The 19,573-nt window shown below is 34.5% G+C and overlaps 1 protein-coding gene across 3 annotated transcripts in view; it reads right to left on the reverse strand.

The window, feature by feature from the left end:
- LOC139982710 (uncharacterized) overlaps positions 1-19,573 on the reverse strand; it is a 239,831-nt gene that overhangs the window by 217,189 nt on the left and 3,069 nt on the right. For 2 of the 3 annotated variants that reach the window (XM_071995776.1, XM_071995777.1), the window contains exons 5-13: positions 18,827-19,465; positions 17,692-18,045; positions 16,665-16,763; positions 15,644-15,720; positions 15,081-15,135; positions 12,893-14,391; positions 12,250-12,458; positions 11,138-11,226; positions 10,073-10,134 (exon numbers count right to left, since the gene is read on the reverse strand). In XM_071995776.1, coding sequence (XP_071851877.1) covers positions 10,073-10,134; positions 11,138-11,226; positions 12,250-12,458; positions 12,893-14,391; positions 15,081-15,135; positions 15,644-15,720; positions 16,665-16,763; positions 17,692-18,045; positions 18,827-19,465 — 3,083 coding nt within the window. Of the gene's footprint in view, positions 1-7,738; positions 7,829-8,601; positions 8,624-9,303; positions 9,352-10,072; positions 10,135-11,137; positions 11,227-12,249; positions 12,459-12,892; positions 14,392-15,080; positions 15,136-15,643; positions 15,721-16,664; positions 16,764-17,691; positions 18,046-18,826; positions 19,466-19,573 lie in introns of all 3 variants that reach the window. The other variant, XR_011798299.1, reaches the window with a different exon arrangement.

The raw sequence follows: 19,573 nt of genomic DNA on the forward strand, positions 1-19,573 counted from the left end.
CTGTAGCATCTCTGCTTTGAAAGGGTTTCACAAAATAAAATTCTGGGATCCGATATTTGTATTGTTCTGAAGTAGGATCTTTGTTGAGATTTCTATCGTGTTCAAAGTGTCATACAAACCCGTAATATTGCTTCGAATCAAATGATATTGAACAATTTATATATATATATATATATATATATATATATATATATATATATATATATATATATATATATATATATATATATATATCGAATTTACCAAGTTACCAAGATAAATCGAAATATAAGTAAGTGTCATGCAAACCAATCATATAATGTAATTAACGACTGTGGGCTTGATACAAGGGACCATGAGATTAGCTTATAATCTTGGTTGTTTAAGTTGTAAGAATAGAAGTCCAGCATAATGATACTTCATACAAGGTACCAAGAGATTAGCTAATAAAATCAAAATCAAAATCTAGTCAAGGTTGTTTATGTTGTAAAAGTGGTAGTGCAGCGACATGATACTTGATAAAAGGTATATGAGATGAGCTAATAAAATGAAAATCATTATCTCGTCAAGGTTTTTTATGTTATAAAATGGTAGTACAGCGATATAATACTTAATATAAGGTACGATGAGTTTATGTTATAAAATGGTAGTACAGCGATATAATACTTAATATAAGGTAAGATGATTTTAGGTTATAATCTGGGTTGTTTCAGTTGTAAGAATAGTAGTCCAGCAAAATAATAATACTTGATACAAGGTACCATGAGATAAGCTTTTAATTTTGGTTGTTTAATTTGTAAGAATAGTAGTTCAGCGAAATGATACTTGACACAAGGTACCATGAGATTAGCTTATAATATGGGTTGTTTAAGTTGTAAGAATAGTAGTCCAGCGAAATGCTACTTGAAACAAGGTACCATGAGATTAGCTAATGAAATGAAAATCATTATCTCGTCAATACTTGATACAAGATACCATGAGATTAGCTTATAATATGGGTTGTTAAAGCTGTAAGAATAGTAGTCCAGCGAAATGATACTTAATACAAGGTACCATGAGATTAGCTTATCAAATGAAATTCAATATCTAGTCAAAGTTGTTTATGTTGTGAAAATGGTAGTCCAGCTTCCGAACAGACACACTGTTGGGTTGACAATAGGTTCTATTAATGCAGTCTCGGCGGACGAGAACATGTTTGAGAATACACGAGTGAAGTTGCTAAGAACACTTGACGTTAAACTTCTGACACGTGTTTGAAAACGTTTGTCCTTCTTCTGTCATTAATAACAAACGGTACATCAATTCTATCAAGACCAGTGCATATTAACGATATACTACCTTATTTTGTTCCATGTTGACGGTTTTAAAACTCTCATTAACATATACAGTAAAGCTTAGCTGTATGTTTTCAATTGTTCGCGGTTAGCCGGGCACACCATTCAAAGTGCAACCACCCCCCCCCCCGGAAATAAGTTATGGATCGGAAGAGTTAAGGGTCAACTAGAGAGGGTCATTTCATTCATCCTCCAGTTCCGTAATTAATCAAATTAGTGCTTTCCAAAATAGATACAAAATATTGACGTTAATTTTATTTCATTAAATTATTTCAAAAGATCGCTTCAGAGTTCCGCCTAAACCCTAACTATTTCTTTTTCAATTTTACGAACCAGCGATTCCATTGTACTAGCTTGTTTCGGTAAGTTGTACATATTGCTCCCATATGATGCGAGAGAGAGAGGACTGGAAGCTACTTTAAGCCGTTTAACTGTAGTATCCAGTCTAGTATTTTAACCTTTCGTTCATTGAAGAAATAGAACATTAAGTTCGGACATCGAGTTATAAACTTATGGAAATGATGTATAATGGAAGGAGGATGACATTTCCTATACGATGTGATTAAAAAAGTCTTGAAAATAAGGATAGCAATTTCAGTAGATGCTAATATTTATCCCCTACTACCGTAATTAATCAAAATAGATACAAAATATTCACGTTAATCTTATTTCATTAGATTATTTTAAAGGATCGCTTCAAAGTTGCTCCTAAACCCTAACTATTTCTTTTTCAAAATCAGGAATCAGCGATACCACGGGACTAGCTTGTTTTGGTAAGTTAACACTATTATGACATCATTGTACATATTGCTCCCATATGATGCGAGAGAGAGAGGACTGGAAGCTACTTTAAGCCGTTTAACTGTAGTATCCAGTCTATTATTTTAACCTTTCGTTTATTGAAGAAATAGAACATTAAGTTCGGACATCGAGTTATAAACTTATGGAAATGATGTATAATGGAAGGAGGATGACATTTCCTATACGATGTGATTAAAAAAGTCTTGAAAATAAGGATAGCAATTTCAGTAGATGCTAATATTTATCCCCTACTACCGTAATTAATCAAAATAGATATAAAATATTCACGTTAATCTTATTTCATTAGATTATTTTAAAGGATCGCTTCAAAGTTGCTCCTAAACCCTAACTATTTCTTTTTCAAAATCAGGAATCAGCGATACCACGGGACTAGCTTGTTTTGGTAAGTTAACACTATTATGACATCATTGTACATATTGCTCCCATATAATGAGAGAGAGAGAGGACTGGAAGCTACTTTAAGCCGTTTAACTGTAGTATCCAGTTTTTTATTTTAACCTTTCGTTCATTGAACAAATAGAACGTTAAAGACCAACTATGGAGACCATTTTTTCCATTAATTTGGAAGTTAACATACCCATAAACATTATGTGTACAAAAAAATAATCTTCAAAAACCTTCTATAACCCATCAAACAAGAACACGAAAATGGACATTTTGGGTTGTCATCTGACATGAACCTCTGCAATGTCTGAAAACAGAGATTGACCCAAAGGAGCCTCTGGTCACCGTGTGACGTCATTGTTTGTATACTGCGAAAATCAAACGCTGATATAGGCACTGTTTATACACAGATGTCGAACAATTGTATTGTATTTGACTTCCAATTTCGAGCATTCAAAAATCTGTTAGCTTAAAACAAGAACACATGAATGTAAACAAATAGTTTTAAGACAACTTTAAGAAGAAAATTTAGTTAAATTGGTTACTTTAGTAGCAAAATTTCCACTCAAATGGAAGCATCTTTTACATAGCGGAGCGTCAATACAGTACAATATACTGAAGAACATGCAAGCAGCTTGAGGATTCCGTAATACAATTTGATCGCAAGATACCGTAAACTGAACAGAAGAATAGACCGATGCCTCATGCGTGATATGTAACGGGAAAATGGCTGAGGTAACTGTCAACGAATTACCAAAAAGACACTTAACATAATCGAACAACTACGAGAAGACGCTGACCCGAATCGACCAGGGTAGCATGAGAGCTACATGATTAAGCTTCAGTTGAACATAGTACTTACTCATTTTAATATCCAAAAGTAAAAACACAGAAATTGTATCCTTTCAATAAACCAAATTTAGCAGTGAATATCCAAATCCACGTTTCTCGTTCAATCCTGGGCGAAATACTACCGTGACTCTGTGTAATTCCATACAGGTAGGTCTAGTTGAAACAGGCCTTGACCAAATGAAATAGATAAATGCGATGAAATCCTAACATGACTGTTTACACATGCTGTGAGTTGTTACTCACTACATGTACTAGCAATGCTACCCTAGACACGGTATATACACGGTCATCTCTTACAGTAAATATTATACTGTCAATTGCGTGATATAATGTTACATGTAAGGACGTCCAGGGCTTTTTTACGAGGAGACATGAAAGGGTCAATTTCACATTAGCTATGTCCGACACAGCTATCGACAGTATATAATTTTCGCAGAATGGGACATCTGCAGCATACACAGAGGCAGGGTCATGCATGTGGACTCATGGACAAAAGATACTCCTGGTGCTGAAAAATCTTTCAGCGTGGATCTCACAAAACTGATCCAAACTCTGCGACGTTTTACGTCGGTTCTTTTACTCGGTAATCTAAAAAAAGCTGATGCTTTTTTGGGTGAGGTATAACTGCAACCTCCAACAACACATAATTGTGGCATTTCGGAGGATAAGGAGTACTATCGTTGATGTTTTAGGCAGCTCAAGTATACACCGTTACACACTAAGCGTATTGATGTGAGTGAGGTATACAAACAGTGACGTCAGATGGTCACCTGATGTCTTCGGAATGTTTCAGGAATGTCTGAAAATAGGTTTCATTAAAAGCTGCCTTTTCTACCAATTGTTCACATATTTAACGTCCGAAATTGGTAAAGTTAATAACAGCAATGTAATTGGAGTGGAGGATTACATACATGCAATATGGTGGGATTTTATGTTCATCGAAAAATCTCCATACTTGGTCTTTAAGTTCGGACATCTGGTTATGTAAATGATGTATAATGGTAGGAGGATAACATTTCCTATAAGATATGATTACAAATGTCTTGAAAATAAGTATAGCCATGTCAGTAGATGCTAATTTATTTAATTTTTCCAAATCTTTCTGAATATAATGTATTTATCCGTCAGACGTAACACGCCATCGTTAAGTAAGTAATAAACTTCACGATTTTGTTTGCGATATTATGAGTCCGAATAAGTGATAACTTTTCATGTAAAATCCAATGCAAATGCCTTTTAACCGAGAACGTGTTGTTTAAAACATAGTAGAAGTATTTACTAACGCACAGATTACATACAACTAATTTGAAAATGATTCGACTGGAAACAGTTATAAAAACGTTTTTTGAAGTCACCCGCTACTTAACGATAAAAGAAAGGGTTAATTGTTTGAGTTCGATCGATTGTAATTATCTTTCGGTTTAACGAAGTTGCCGAAATATGGTTTTTATTTATTTGTAAGAATTTCAAACGGCTGAATTGAAGTTTTGTTTCATTCTTAAGGAAGGAATAATGATATTTTGTAATTCTGGATTTACTTCTTGTACGTCGCACAGATTCACCATGATGATCATGATGATGACGGCGACAACGAGAATGGAGGTTAGGGTTTTCCGGCGATAGTTCTAAGATAAATGGGCACGCACCATACAATATAGTAGATGTAGTAACAGTAATGTAAGCTACATTACTAGTATTCAAAGAAGGGAGCCATACATTATTTTCGGATCACCAACAATTTTAACGTGGAAAATTGCTAATATTTCTGGTCGAAAATGGAAAAAGGAAACAATCCGTAATATCATGTACAACAAAGTTGCAGAATATCACAACATTAAGCACCTTCAATCACACTAACGGTTTTAGAAAAAGGGGCTTCAACATGCCCAACTTGAGGATCGGCGAGATGATGATGATGATGATGATGATGATGATGATGATGATGATGATGATGATGATGATGATGATGATGATGATGATGATGATGATGATGATGATGATGATGATGATGATGATGATGATGATGATGATGATGATGATGATGATGATGATGATGATGATGATGATGATGATGATGATGATGATGATGATGATGATGATGATGATGATGATGATGATGATGATGATGATGATGATGATGATGATGATGATGATGATGATGATGATGATGATGATGATGATGATGATGATGATGATGATGATGATGATGATGATGATGATGATGATGATTATGATGATGATGATGAAACTTTGTGTCTCCTAGCAAAAGCATTTTGATTACCAGGACACTACAGGATACACCAATTAAGATAAAAGACAAATAAATGAAGTACAACAAAGCATTTTTTGATTATTAACGAGATCATGGTAAACGTTGCTAGTATTATTTATCATCAAAATGAAACATAACAGAGCCACAGAGCCAACAGAGCCTTCATTCTGACAATCCGTTAGTCATTCCACTGTTATTTTATAAGCTACAGGCAATCTCATTAAACAATTTATGTTAATTAAGTATGTAAAGTTTCCTTTCGGATAGTTTGTTAGTCATCACATTGTTATGTTATAAGCTACAGGCGATCCCATTAAACACTCTATGTTACTTAATGTTAATTGAGTATGTTAACTTACCTTTCGGATAGTTGGCTAGTCATCCAACAGTTATTGTATATTGCGCAGAAGATCCCATTAAACACTTTAACCATATAAAGATTGTAAACTGTCTTCGCACAAATGGTTAGTCATCCCACTGTTAATTAATAAACTACAAGCGATCCCATTTAATACTTTATGTTAAGTATATTAACTTTCCTTGAGTATATGGTTGGCTAGTCATCCAACAGTTATTGTATATTACGCAGAAGATCCCATTAAACACTTTATGTTAATTAAGATTGTAAACTTTCCTTCGCACAAATGGTTAGTCATCCCACTGTTAATTTATAAACTACAGGCGATCCCATTTAATACTTTATGTTAAGTATGTTAACTTCCCTTGAGTATTTAGTTGGTTAGTCATCCAACAGTAATTGTATGAGCTGCAGACGACTCCATAATAGTACCTTTATGGCTAAAAAAGAAATAATTATGTAGTACTACATTGACTGCAATAGGGATGCCTCTAAAGTAATCATATTAATTGTTGTACGTTGGCATTTTAGTTAGAATTGTCAGTTAATTAAAAGAAGTATCGCATTTTCTTTCAAAGTTACGAATTGAAACAGTTCGTGAAACCACCCAAATTACGACTAGACCAATTTTCTTCTCCGATTTCAAATGCAAAGTTAAAATTTGTTAGTCAAGCGAAGCCCTTATTCAACAAATAGGCTTATCAACTTATGTATTTACACAAGGATGCTTCACAATAGTTGCTAAGGGAATATCCACATGCACACCAGGTAACTAGAGCCTGACAGGCATGTCTCCTTGGAACCATGAAACAAATTAACATTCATAATTGAAGACAATAGGTTTCACTAGTATAGGCTGATTTATTCATGTTGTCGTCAGCACTAACTTAAACATGTTTACTTAGTTTGTGTTTATCAAATATATATACACAGAAAAGCTATATATACACGTGTTTCTAATAGAATAAAGTAAAAGAGCTAAAATGTAAACGCAATTCTTTGATAATATTGACTATTTCAGTCAACTTTCACTCCACTCATAATATGATCCCATTTGATCCTCTGCTGGTTTAATAAAAACAGGAGTTTATGAAGAAATACAGTAAAATCACGTGGATGGTTCCTTGTGTAATGGTTGTGTGGACCCTTTTATCAGGTTCAAGCACGTCATATGTCCTCATGATCTCAGGTGACTGTAAGTCAGCGAGCGTTCAACTTTGTTAGTTGAACACCGGGCTCCGTCTCTGATCTATACTACGAAAACAGGATTAAGGTCTCGACGTCAGATCCTGAGTGGGGTACCTTTCGCATTAGGAACTGGATATCCAAAGGAGGATCAGATCCCTCGTTCGAGCTCTCGTGCGAAAACACCGTATATTACATCTTGTAATATCTACCTTGTAATATTTGCATCACGTCGCACGAGCCTGATAAGTACCATTTAGGTACACTCATGCATATACCTGTCATAACTACTTTACTTTCTTCAGTTGGATTTTAACATACGACTAATTGTATTTTCATATTGTATTAATGTAGGCTTTATTAACTTACTGTCTTAAAAAACGATCCACATTTAAAGATATGTGTAACTTTTAAGAATGTCAGTAGAGTTAAATGAAATTTCATCTCCACAATACGATCTTTAGATATGTTTTTTTTTTTATAGTTTTATTGCTTCTTATCCCATCGGTTTGCGCCTATTCTTGTAAGAATGAGACCATCGGCAGTTCAATGTTTTCTTAACGTTAGACATGACTAACGGGAATGAAGTCATCACATGGCAAAGCTTGTTTCAATGTGGGCTCTTATCATTCATGTTGTCATCTGTAAAATAAGAGAGAAACAAATAATACTATAAACACAAAATATTCAGTCTAAAGGATCCGAGAGAAATGGAGTGTAACATTTATGTAGTTTTGTTTTAAAAATGTGACATTCGTATTGGTGTAAACATGGGGATAACGAAATTATATAGGGAAAGCAAAGGTGGTAGAGATGCGACCCGTAGGTTAACTTTCGGCATCCCGTGGATTTTTTTTTTTTTTTAAAGTCCTATTAGTTCTGCCCGTGGAACTATATAGCTACACAAATGATAACATTGATGCATTAAGGTGATGGTGTGAATATAACCTACTTGTGACATACGGTTTCCAACTCATCAGATAGACAATAGGCATACAGCAGTGTATTATCTTCTGTATGATGTGGTTTAACTTAACCACAAAATTTCACAGCGGCACGTAATACATATTATATCCCATCACCACGCAGGCGGCATATACACAGGGAAATATACCCCGATTCTCCCCTAGGTTTCTTTTAACAAGATGAATTTGATTACATGATAAACATCTTATAGTAACCATCCTTCAGGTACTCACTGTCAAATAATTGTCATTCACTGACTTTCAAACATACTTTTTAGCCGAGTTTTAGGCTTTTATATTTGCACTTTTTCCGAAACTAATTTCAGTATTTATTAGCAACATGATATGGACTGAAACAGATAGTTAAATAATAAGTGTCTAATCTGCATATTCTATTCGATTTTTGTTCTTTTTGAATAAATAGTTAACTGGTAAATAAAAGAGTCTTACCTTTGTTGCCGTATCGCGTAGACTAAAAGTGAAAGACAAAACACAAAGCATTGACCAATATAAGTGGAATAAGAAGCATTATATATTTTATCATGACAACATTTTACAAAACATAATGGTGACTGGTTTCTTAGCACCCATTTAATAGTGCGGATCCAAATCTTTGAGATTTGAGTGATTGGATATTACAAAGTACTCACGGCATGATTGTTACTTATTTACGATAATGGTTACTTGTTACCACGTTCCCACCCTGAAAAGTGTGCGTGTGTTCATACCCAATCTCCCCACCCCTTCCGCCACAATCCTTTAACGTTTCCCAAAGTTTTAAACGTTTTTATTCGACCAATCTTAGCTACGACTTGAAAATAGAGTTTACAAATTCATTAACGTTGCTCTGGAGGGATAAGCATCAACGACCCCATGACAATACTCTTTCCATATAAATCCTGGACCCGCTGAGTTATGTTACTGACATTCGTTTGAATACAGATATTGTCTATCGATATATGTCTATCGATTTAAGTAGTTGGAAGTTAAATATGGTTGTGTATCCCAAAACGTCAACAAGGAAAACATCTAAAATAATGTATATTAGTAAGTAGATTATTTTGTGATATTTTGTGCTTCTTTTGTTGTAACATATGAGTTACTTCTACGTGAAGTAAACATGAAGAGAATCATAAAAGAGTTATCCGGTACCTGATTGCTGTAGTCTTCTTCAGTAAGAAACGTGTCGTCTGGTGATGTCTGCAGAAAGTGAAGTAGAATTATTGCCTTGATTATTTACTCTAAATTCAGTTATATTCAAAGAAGGATATCGGAATCTAAACAAATACAGCTAAACCACACGTTCGAATAAATAAAAGAACCATTCAGAATGTGTTATTTTTTAAGAATAAGAAGTGTTTCGAGAGAGCAATTGTTACAATCATATAAATACTGTTGGAGTAGTCCACAGTCTCTCAATTAAACACATTACATCATTTCGCACCTTCCAAAAGTAAAACTAAAAGGTTCTTGTTACGTGTATCAGTAAAGCGCACTTCACGTTTGGCCTTAAATCTTGTAGAAAATCACATGATGTTCAACCATGTTCACCTTACTATAAAAATTGGGCGGTAACTTGAAAACGACCCCTTCTCTTACAGTAAATTTCCGACTTCACCCCTCCCCAATACAGCAAATCACTGGGAATTATATAAACACTAGTTGACTAGTTATATAAAGGCCAGACCATGTCACGTATATCATCAAAGCGCTGATGAATATTGTATATTATTGTAGATGGTGAAACGACGTTCAGCCATGTTTACACTTCCACGATCAATTGGCAGGTTTTTATGCAACATATATTATATTATATATTCAAAGTATTGTTCATAGAGGGGCAACTTCACTATTTGTAAATTAAAAATAGGTAACAACCAGTAAAGAAACTGTAATAGGAAGTAACATAGTTTCAGCTTACCTTCCACCGTTTGGAATCTATGTCAAGAATGTGTGTTTCATCTTTGAACGGAGACCATTTGACTGTGAATAGGAATAAAGCATCCTCATTAACATCATAATCCATCGTAGACTAGGCACTTATGTTGAAATATTATCCAGGTGGTTAAGAGATTGATGTGAAATGTGGGTTGTTTTGTTTATTGATTGCTTTGTCTTAGAATAAATTCGAATGTAAGACAATACTTATTGTTGTTTCATCCATCCCAGTGGCGATTTATATGGCAAGATGAGCAATGTGAAGTAATGTTAATGACAGGTAAGATGTCATACTTTTCAAAACATATGGAATTAAGAGGCCGTAAGACGGCACACGTTTGTCACATCATCGCAATTAAACAGAGACCTCAATTTGCAATCTAATCAAACAAGTGGGACAATGAAAACAAGGACATATTGACGCTATGTTTATGTCTGATATCATACACCATTTGCAAAATTCTATACTTATAGCAAATACAGTTCTTGAATTTCAAAATTTGACATCCCATCAACAAACTAAACTCTCTCGATAAGAGTTCGATAGATACAAGTCCTTATATCGTTTGCGAGCAAATGCATAGAACATTTATACCGTTAAATAAGTACCGGAAATCATGTACAGGGGTGGGGGTGGGGTAGAGAGTGGGATAGGCTACCAGTCTCAACCGTCGATAATGATTAAGTCATACAACTATAAGATTGTCTAAAAAACAGCACATTAATAATTTCATATGTATTTTTTCTTTTAGTTCTCCAGGTGTGATAAGAGATTCCATTATACTAAGGTTCTTCATTCTTTTTTTACAAGCTGCAAATAACATACAGAACTAGGTCGTAAACTATACTACGAAACCATCAGCATAAGCGTTGTGTATGGCTCATACAGATATTAATCAGAAAGCCTAAATAAACTATTTATAAAAAAGGTAACGTATTCGTAACTGTGAATTGGCAACAAACATGATCACTTTAAGCATGACGATCACTTTGCCTGGTCCCGCTTTTATTATACACAGCTAGCTGCCATGGGTAGAATGAAACTTACTTGTTAGTTCCGTGTGTTTAGCCTTGTCTTGCAATGCAGCCCAAACGTTATCGTCATCGATTTCATATGGCTGGAAAGTCTTTTGTAAGCTACAGCAGAAAATAAAATATCGGTTGTTACTAGGAAATCACAATTAGTAAGATTACAGTTGCTGTGTCTGTATCATTCAGTATTTATGATAGTATCCTGTAAAAGAATGTTACAACACCTGTACTTTAAAAATGTGATGTATTATCAGCTAATATATTTTGGGTTTTATTTTCAATTGTAACATTTTTAATTATTTAATAATTTATATAAATAGTAAATCAATAAAGAATAACCGGTCTTAAAGTGGAATTTTTCTGTTATGTTATTCTTTATAGATTTACTAAATATCTGTCACACCAATTGCTACACATTCAATTCTTATATACGGCTTGGCTTGCCTAAAGAGTGGGTTATTCTGTGTCAAATTGCGAGATTCAAAGCGCCAGGGGTGCACTCTGTAAAATCATAACACTTGGGTAAAACGCCCTTAATGACAGTTATTCAAAGCCAATTTGTACGCTTTAACACACCAGTAGAATCACTTTGGTCGAGTGGTACGGACTTCGCTTCATGACACGAAGAACCGAGGTTCGATTTTTACCTTCGTCTGATGAGTCCCAAATGGACGAAACCGGTCGTTGAGTTGAATTTGTCTGGTGTGTTATTCTTTATTGATTTATTATATACGATATATATATATATATATATATATATATATATATATATATATATATATATATATATATATATATATATATATATATATATATTTATATATATATATATATATATGTATATATATATATATATATATATATATATATATATATATATATATATATATATATATATATATATATATATATATATATATACTGGCAAATTGCAGTTCCATGACCCTCGCGTTCTGTTAAATTTGGTTTATGCTCGGTTTTAAAGGTGCGTTATCTCTATCAAGCATTAACCACTCTTTTTTCTTTAACTATCATGGTAACTTATGTTGAACGCCTCAGTAGTAACATTGGTTGAATTAAAATAAATATTGTACCCTGATATCAACGTATTATATAACATAACTTTACCTGAGTTCAGTGAGACTGTCACATTTACTGACGTACAAGAAGATGTTTTCAGTTTCTCGAACAGTCAAGCGTCGACTAACACCGTAAATAATGAGTTCTTTCAGTGTTGCCAATGGAGGAATTGTCATTCCTGAACTCATGCCGAGGTGATCTGAATACTCCTCGACCAGTGCGTAGCAGCGATCAATCAAGATACACTCAATCGGTATCTAAAATAACATGAAAATACAATTTTATCTAATAAGCTTTTCTCTTGCTAACTTGCAGTTAATACGTATTCTTATAAATGTCATGAAAATGGACGTTATCTACGGCAATCTTTACTTTTTGCGATAAAGTAAGAATATAGACTGTAAATTATATATGTGAGCTTTGCATTTTCTTTTTCTTTCCCTTCGTGACTTTTCTTTTGGAATATTTTATGACCTGAGTTAACCATATTCTTGAAAAAAAAGATATGTCACACTTTCACTAGTATATGTATTATGCCTTTAAACTATACTACAAGGCATGCTCTAGTGAAATAGACCGTCTCTATTTGCAAATACATGATACAAAGACATATTTCGTTAAGTGGCACATTAATTGTTTCATTTACCAACTTTTTGTAGTAGAGAAAGAATGTGAAACTGTAGATAAATACCTTTTCAGTTGAAGCTATCTCTACAAGAAGCGCAGTTGATTTCCTCAACAGCCGACTACTTGGTTCAAAGAAAGAGACTGTCTCGTTGCACATGTCTTTAATCTGATCCTTGATGTCGTCTACGCTGCCGGTCTTCTCCAAAGTACACAGAAGTGCAAACTCATCCCCATAAAGACCACTCTCAAGGTACTTGATAACTTTATCTGCCGCTCGCTCATTCGAACCACAGGTAAACCGGTAAAGGTATTGTAAGTCAAAAGGGTTTAATTTCTTTAAAATGTTTTCTCTTTTGTAAAGCAGTGACGAACCTCGTAAATACTTTGTCAAGTAAACAGCCGCATACCACTGACAAAAGATTATATGGTAAAATTTCACTCTTTCTTCGATTTCTTTTTGATTGTTTAGGACGCTGATATCTAGCATCATTTTGTTTTCTTCGACTAATATACCAACTTTTACAAACTTCTGATAGCAAGATTCACCGATTTCTTTAATGAGGGAACTCTTTTGCCAAACTTTGCCTTCCTTTTGTTCGATTAATCCATACAGTGCTGCTTTACCTAATGTAAGAGTTTCAGATTCTTCAATGTGACTTGTATGTTTGTCCATCTTTAATTTTAGCCGACCTTCTAAGATTGGTATGAATATCTTAAACAAGGCTGTAACTGACGTGATGTCTTCTTTCTGATGACTTTGATCAAGAAAATGATTAATATGGGCAAGCATTGTAAAGAACAATGGAACAGTCAATATATCTCGAATAACGCCACCGATAGGTAAGTCCTTGATTAATTCTTTGAGAGAAAACCCTTCTGGATTTCCAAACATCTTTGCGATATATTGACTTTGACTCTCATCGCTAAATCCATTCAATTGCATGAACTGTGTTGTTGCATGGTAATCTTCCGGCAAGATAGAAATTCTTGTCAGGAGTATAACCTTACAATTTTGCAGCATATCACCTTTGAGAATTTTCATAAAGTCGGAATCTTTCTCTTTGTCAGGGTACTCGTCATAATCGTCAAGGGCCACCACTACTGACTTACAATGAAATAATAAAAATTCAATGTGTGACTCCAACAAACGAGTATCCTTTGGTAACAGAGTTGTCTTAACAGCTTTGTAGAATGATGTTATTCCCTGCAGCATTTTGAGACGTAGGAGTATAAAAATTTCCACATCTTTCAGAGAAGATGTGCTGTCTTTACTGTACCAGTCTTTAGCCGCTTGAAGTATCATGGTTGACTTCCCATAACCAGGATCTGCTTCAATAATGATTCGTTTAGAGTCCTGTTTGAAAATGTCATTATATGAGTTTAACCGAGACCAATTCTCAGAATATCTGCCATTTTCAGAACATTTCAGAGCTCTGTCTACGAAAATCTTCCCAACCTCATATTGACCTTCTCTACTGGAAGTTGGCAGCGGTTGGATTTGTGCACACCAATCTTTATATTTGTATGCCAGCTCCTTTGTAAATTGATCTAGAAGTTCCTGATCTGCGGAATTAAAAGAAAAATCACTTATGTATTTTATCTTATTGTCTTATATCTGAGTCATTAAGTCGGAGTGCTAAATTGAAAGTGCAATGGTTACCTGACTGTACGAAATATGTTAAGAAACACACAAATTTAGGTAGGCTATAACAATAATTTTTATGCTAAACTTTACAAATAACTCCTGGAGTTTTAGAAGGTTTAGGATATCAAACAACAAATAGCATTGTTGTGAGTTGGATCTACATTCAAGGTATGGCAGCACATTTCTCGTTTATTTTATTTCAACAATTTTCCATCAGTTCCTCTAAACAATATAATATTGCTTAAGCTCAGAATCTTAAGATAAGACAACATATTACAATAAGTGTGAACTCTACGGCGGCGAATATATTACCAATAGCAGTTAACTTTAGTTACACACAATAAATATATTATGCGTTTATGAACCACATAATTCGAATGGAAATTAAACCAACACTGCCTGAAGCAACTGTTATCAAAACAGTCACTTGAACCGCTACTCCCATTAACTCTTTGGTATAGCTTTTCGATTCCATGCTTTTGGAAACGATTATTATGGAACCAATATATAAGAGACCGAGTTAATTTCAGGGCAACTAATTTACCAAAACAGTCTCAAACATAAAGGCACATTTACACTAGGCGCATTACTGGTATTAAATACTTGCATGTATTGGAAGCACAATCTGGAGAATCTGGTGAATCAAATGACGTTTGGTGGTTCTGTCGATAAATAAAATAAATAACAATTATTTCGTGGAAATTAATGAAAGCCGGTTACCATGGCACATTGAAAGTCGGTTAGTTATATTTTGTCAGACACATATATGCTTTCTATGTTAGAGGACTCATATGATAAAGTTTGCCTAGTACTTTAGAAGGAATTCGATCTTAGAAATTTCCAATTATTCTGATTTTTAATATGATAATGTTTTAAGTTACATTGAATTGTTGTTTGTGGTTTAATTACATGGTACATATCATGTTGTTAAATTTAATAGTAAGGTGAGAAAGTTACACCGTTAATCTTTAACTTCATTATAATACAAGGACTCCTTTATTCATGGTCTACTTTATAATGTTCCACAAACAATATTCCCGATGTAAACACAACATTTTAATTTGATATGATAAATAATACGTTATCAGTAAACGTTTAATTACACTAACATGTGGAAAAGCTACAGAATGTGTGTCAAAATTACATTTTACAAATGTAAATAAATCTTACCAATGGTTGTTCTTCATCTTTGAGCTCAAATGTTATATCTCTTTCGTTTTCATGCGACTGACAGAGCTTCAGTCGTTCTAATAGAATAAGTAGGAAAACTGTCAGCAAACTCAATAATTAGAAACAAAATGAAATTTGTAATTAATTTGAAAACGACTCTTAATTATTTGCATGTGGAGTATATATATGTATTTTATGTGCTATATATTCTAAATAAACAGCCATTGTACAATTAACCAAGTGACACGTTATCACTGATTTAAACCAACATAATCATGTCATTCAGCCTCTGAAGAAGTTTCTGCTAGGATCGAAACGTCATACTTACTTTTACACAATTCTTTATTCAATTTAGCGTTGTATTTCGAGAAGATTAGTAAGTTCATTTAAACCAATGCCGACCGTTTGCTGAAGTCATTTTAGAATATGTTGGTGGTTGCAGTTTTATAGATGTTAAAACTGGTGTTATTTACATTTTGTAAAACACGCGTAATCAGATGATATAATATATAAATTTTGTATTGATTATTCAACTTGTATTTAAATTGCCTTCAAAACTCGTATATATCTACCAACAAGCCATTACAAGATCGGAGCATTACTGCATTAGGTGTAACCAGGTGATAATAAAGCAAAATCGAAATTTTTGTTATGTCGCTAGTTTTAGACATTCCTGACAAATTCAACTGCATGAAGGTAACACTTCAACTGATAATAGAATTAGGTTTTTTTTTATTCTCACTGCGTCTTAGCAAGTTAAAAATAAGGTGTGTATGTTTGAATGTGTACGTCGATGGTCATGCAACATATTTCTATGATTCCTTTACTCAATCAAGAACATACTGGCTATAGGAGGGAGCCTAAGCGTAAAACAGAACGCAATAACGATATCCACTAACTAAAGTATGGTATCCTTAGCATTAACTGAGATAAAGGTTCATAAATATTTCGAACCATAAAAATAATTCTTCAACGGAATGGTCGATTTTTTATCAAACAGAATTACTAATGCATTGCTTACTTTTCAAGCACAAAAAAATAACGGCCGCAGAAGCAACTACTATTACCACTACGATTATAGCAAGTATGATCTTCAAAGTCGTCGGAAATCCACCTGTACCTTTGAGTGGCAGAAAAGATAAAAATCATGTTAATGTGAAAACAAGCATATGGTGTATTCAAACATGTAAACATTATGCAGCGCGATTCAATAATTTTCATTTAATTATAGTGACGTACTAAATTTTCATTTGCAGTGACTGGTCGAGTAATGTTTTAAGATATATGTGACTTGCTTTATAACTACAGCTGTATATGTATATTTGTGTTTTTGTTTACACCTGTGGAAAAAACTACAGGGTTGCAGCGAAGCCACAAAAGCTGCTGCATTTTGAGATAGTTCTAGCAAATTTGTCAAAAAGATGAATAACTCTTCTTTTACCCAACGTTTATGGGACTTCTTGTTCTTTCATCAATAGCTTTGAGCAATACAAGTCAGGGAGAGGAAGTTAAATTCCGGAATTTATTTGTAAGCCTTGCTAATAATAGTACTTTTTTCATCATTTTTACTTGTACACCTCCTCCACGCGGACGCACATTTGTGTAGCAAGTTTATAGTACGTAGGACTATAGGATAAATAGACTATCCAAATAAACGTTTTGTCTATTCCAAGCCAATTTGTTATGCAGGTTTATGAAAGGAGATCTAAGACGGCTTACATTGCAATATTACGTTTACTGAGATCTTCAAATTCAGTTCAGCGTTGTTTGTCAGACCACAACTTCACCGAAATTTAAAAACTTAAAACTAAATAAATCTACATCAAACATACTTATAGTGTAGCCAGAAACATGTGTCTGACATTTTTGTACAGTTGTGCGCAACTTAAACGAAACCATTATCAAACTGCAGCAAAGTATCAGTGAACCTCATTTCCTAATTGTATGAAATGGCAGGGATTCCCACGCATGTACTTCGGTATTTTAACGTACACGGTATCCCAAACAATAAATCGTTTGTCGATCCGTACATGGATAGCTTAACTTACTTGATGTAAGGTCGTTGAATAGTAGATCCAGTGTTGTCTGCAAGGAGAAGTCATACTTTAGCGGGGGCGCTGTTCTGCATTCAATTGATACTCGATCCACATTTTCCAATTTAAGACGAAATTTCGATTTGAGGACCACCTTAAACGTAGCCCCGTTTTGGTGCCTTGTTACTTCCCGATCGTAAAATGTTATTTTGCTCTCAGATGTTTCATGAACTGTTTTCCATTCCAAGTTTACGTCTGGTCTAATACCATGGACTGAACATGTTAAATTTCCTGTTGAATCCTTCCTTAGTACACAGTACTGCTGATTTTCGCAACCATCTACGACGAGATATTCTGGAGTAGGATTAACTGTTGAGAGAACATGACAACAGTACGTTACCCTGCAGCTCATGCTTTCCGATAAACATCACAGATTGGCTACGCACTCAAAAATGGTTTTCAAGTTTGATCCTCTCACGATGATTAATATGAACTGAAAGTTCATTCTTGTTTTCCTCCAAAAGCATACCTTCTTCTAAAATAAATACCAAACGACCAACCTAAATTATAAAAACTTTAACAAATTATTCTATGAGAGTGTCACAAGAGTATGTGCCTTCTGCCTAACCCCCCACCCACCCTAGCATCCCGTTCATGGTATTTTCTTATGCCACTGACTTCTGTCGTATAGTATTCTGTAATCATATTGTGTGGTTCCAGCCGAGCTATATGGCAACGGCCGATTCTCCAAGACGAAAGCTATTATCACTGCAGCAAACAAACATATATAAACAAAAACTTGGAGGGGGGTGTAGAAAATGTCCCTGTTGTAAGCAACGGGGAACTAACGGTCATCCGTGCCAATCATAACATGTCAACTAACGGCATAGCTAGTAATAAACGTTAGGGGTTCTCCCCTATCTCGGAATTAAATTATACATTTTGGTGTATGGTAGTGGACTAGCTTGAAAGTAAATGAAGATATCAACCAACGTAGAAATCGATGCTTTGTATATTTGTACAGCTCTTTTTATATTTTACAATATTTTGACCAAATCCTGTTCACTAGAGTACTAAATGGATTCTACGAGGAACTGGTGGGCCCCTATACTCGTAAATCATGTAGCAAAGTCTGAGAAAAACAACTTACCGTAAACTTGTACGTTGTATAAATTTATGATTTCTTTGGCTCCATCGCCTGATACGCACAAATACGTCCCTTCATCATCAACAGTAACACGAGGCAGAACCAAGCTGGTTTCTTCACGTATCTCAAATCGAGTATTAGTGATGTCTTCGTTCTCATGTAACCTGTACAAGAGAGACTCATATGTTTTCGTAGCACTTGTCTTTCTTTTCCAGATCAGATAATCTCCTTCGATTTTCCCACAATCAAGTTGAAGTTCCGTGTGAATTTGAACCCACTTAACATTTGCCTTCGTGTGATTTAATGCCTCGTATCTGCTATTTTCTACTAGTATGAAAGCCTCGTCCGGTACCATTAGGTTTTCATCATTGTCGGGAACACACGCGAGTATCATTGCATACTTGTTAGTGGACGATACCGTCGTATTGGCAAAAGATGTGTAGTAGAATTGATTCAGAAAATTGTATTTTGTCGACTGAAGGGCTTGTTCTGTTGTGCCTTCTCGATGTACCCAGCGTAAGTCTACCGCTGGTCTGGTTCTAGTCACAGAGCAACTCAACTTCAAGTCTTCATCCAAGGTAGCACGACAAACTTCATCATCGATGCAGTTGGCAATCAGTGGGTAAGGATTTGCTGGTTTCACTATTTTAGGTAGAAAGAATAATGGTCGAATATAAATCTATATCTACGGAGGTAAAGGTATATAAACGGTAACTGTGGTGTTGGAGGGGGGGTGGAGTCAGTAACTAC

The sequence above is a fragment of the Apostichopus japonicus genome, chromosome 16, assembly GCF_037975245.1.
Source record: "Apostichopus japonicus isolate 1M-3 chromosome 16, ASM3797524v1, whole genome shotgun sequence".
Classification (NCBI taxonomy): domain Eukaryota; kingdom Metazoa; phylum Echinodermata; class Holothuroidea; order Aspidochirotida; family Stichopodidae; genus Apostichopus; species Apostichopus japonicus.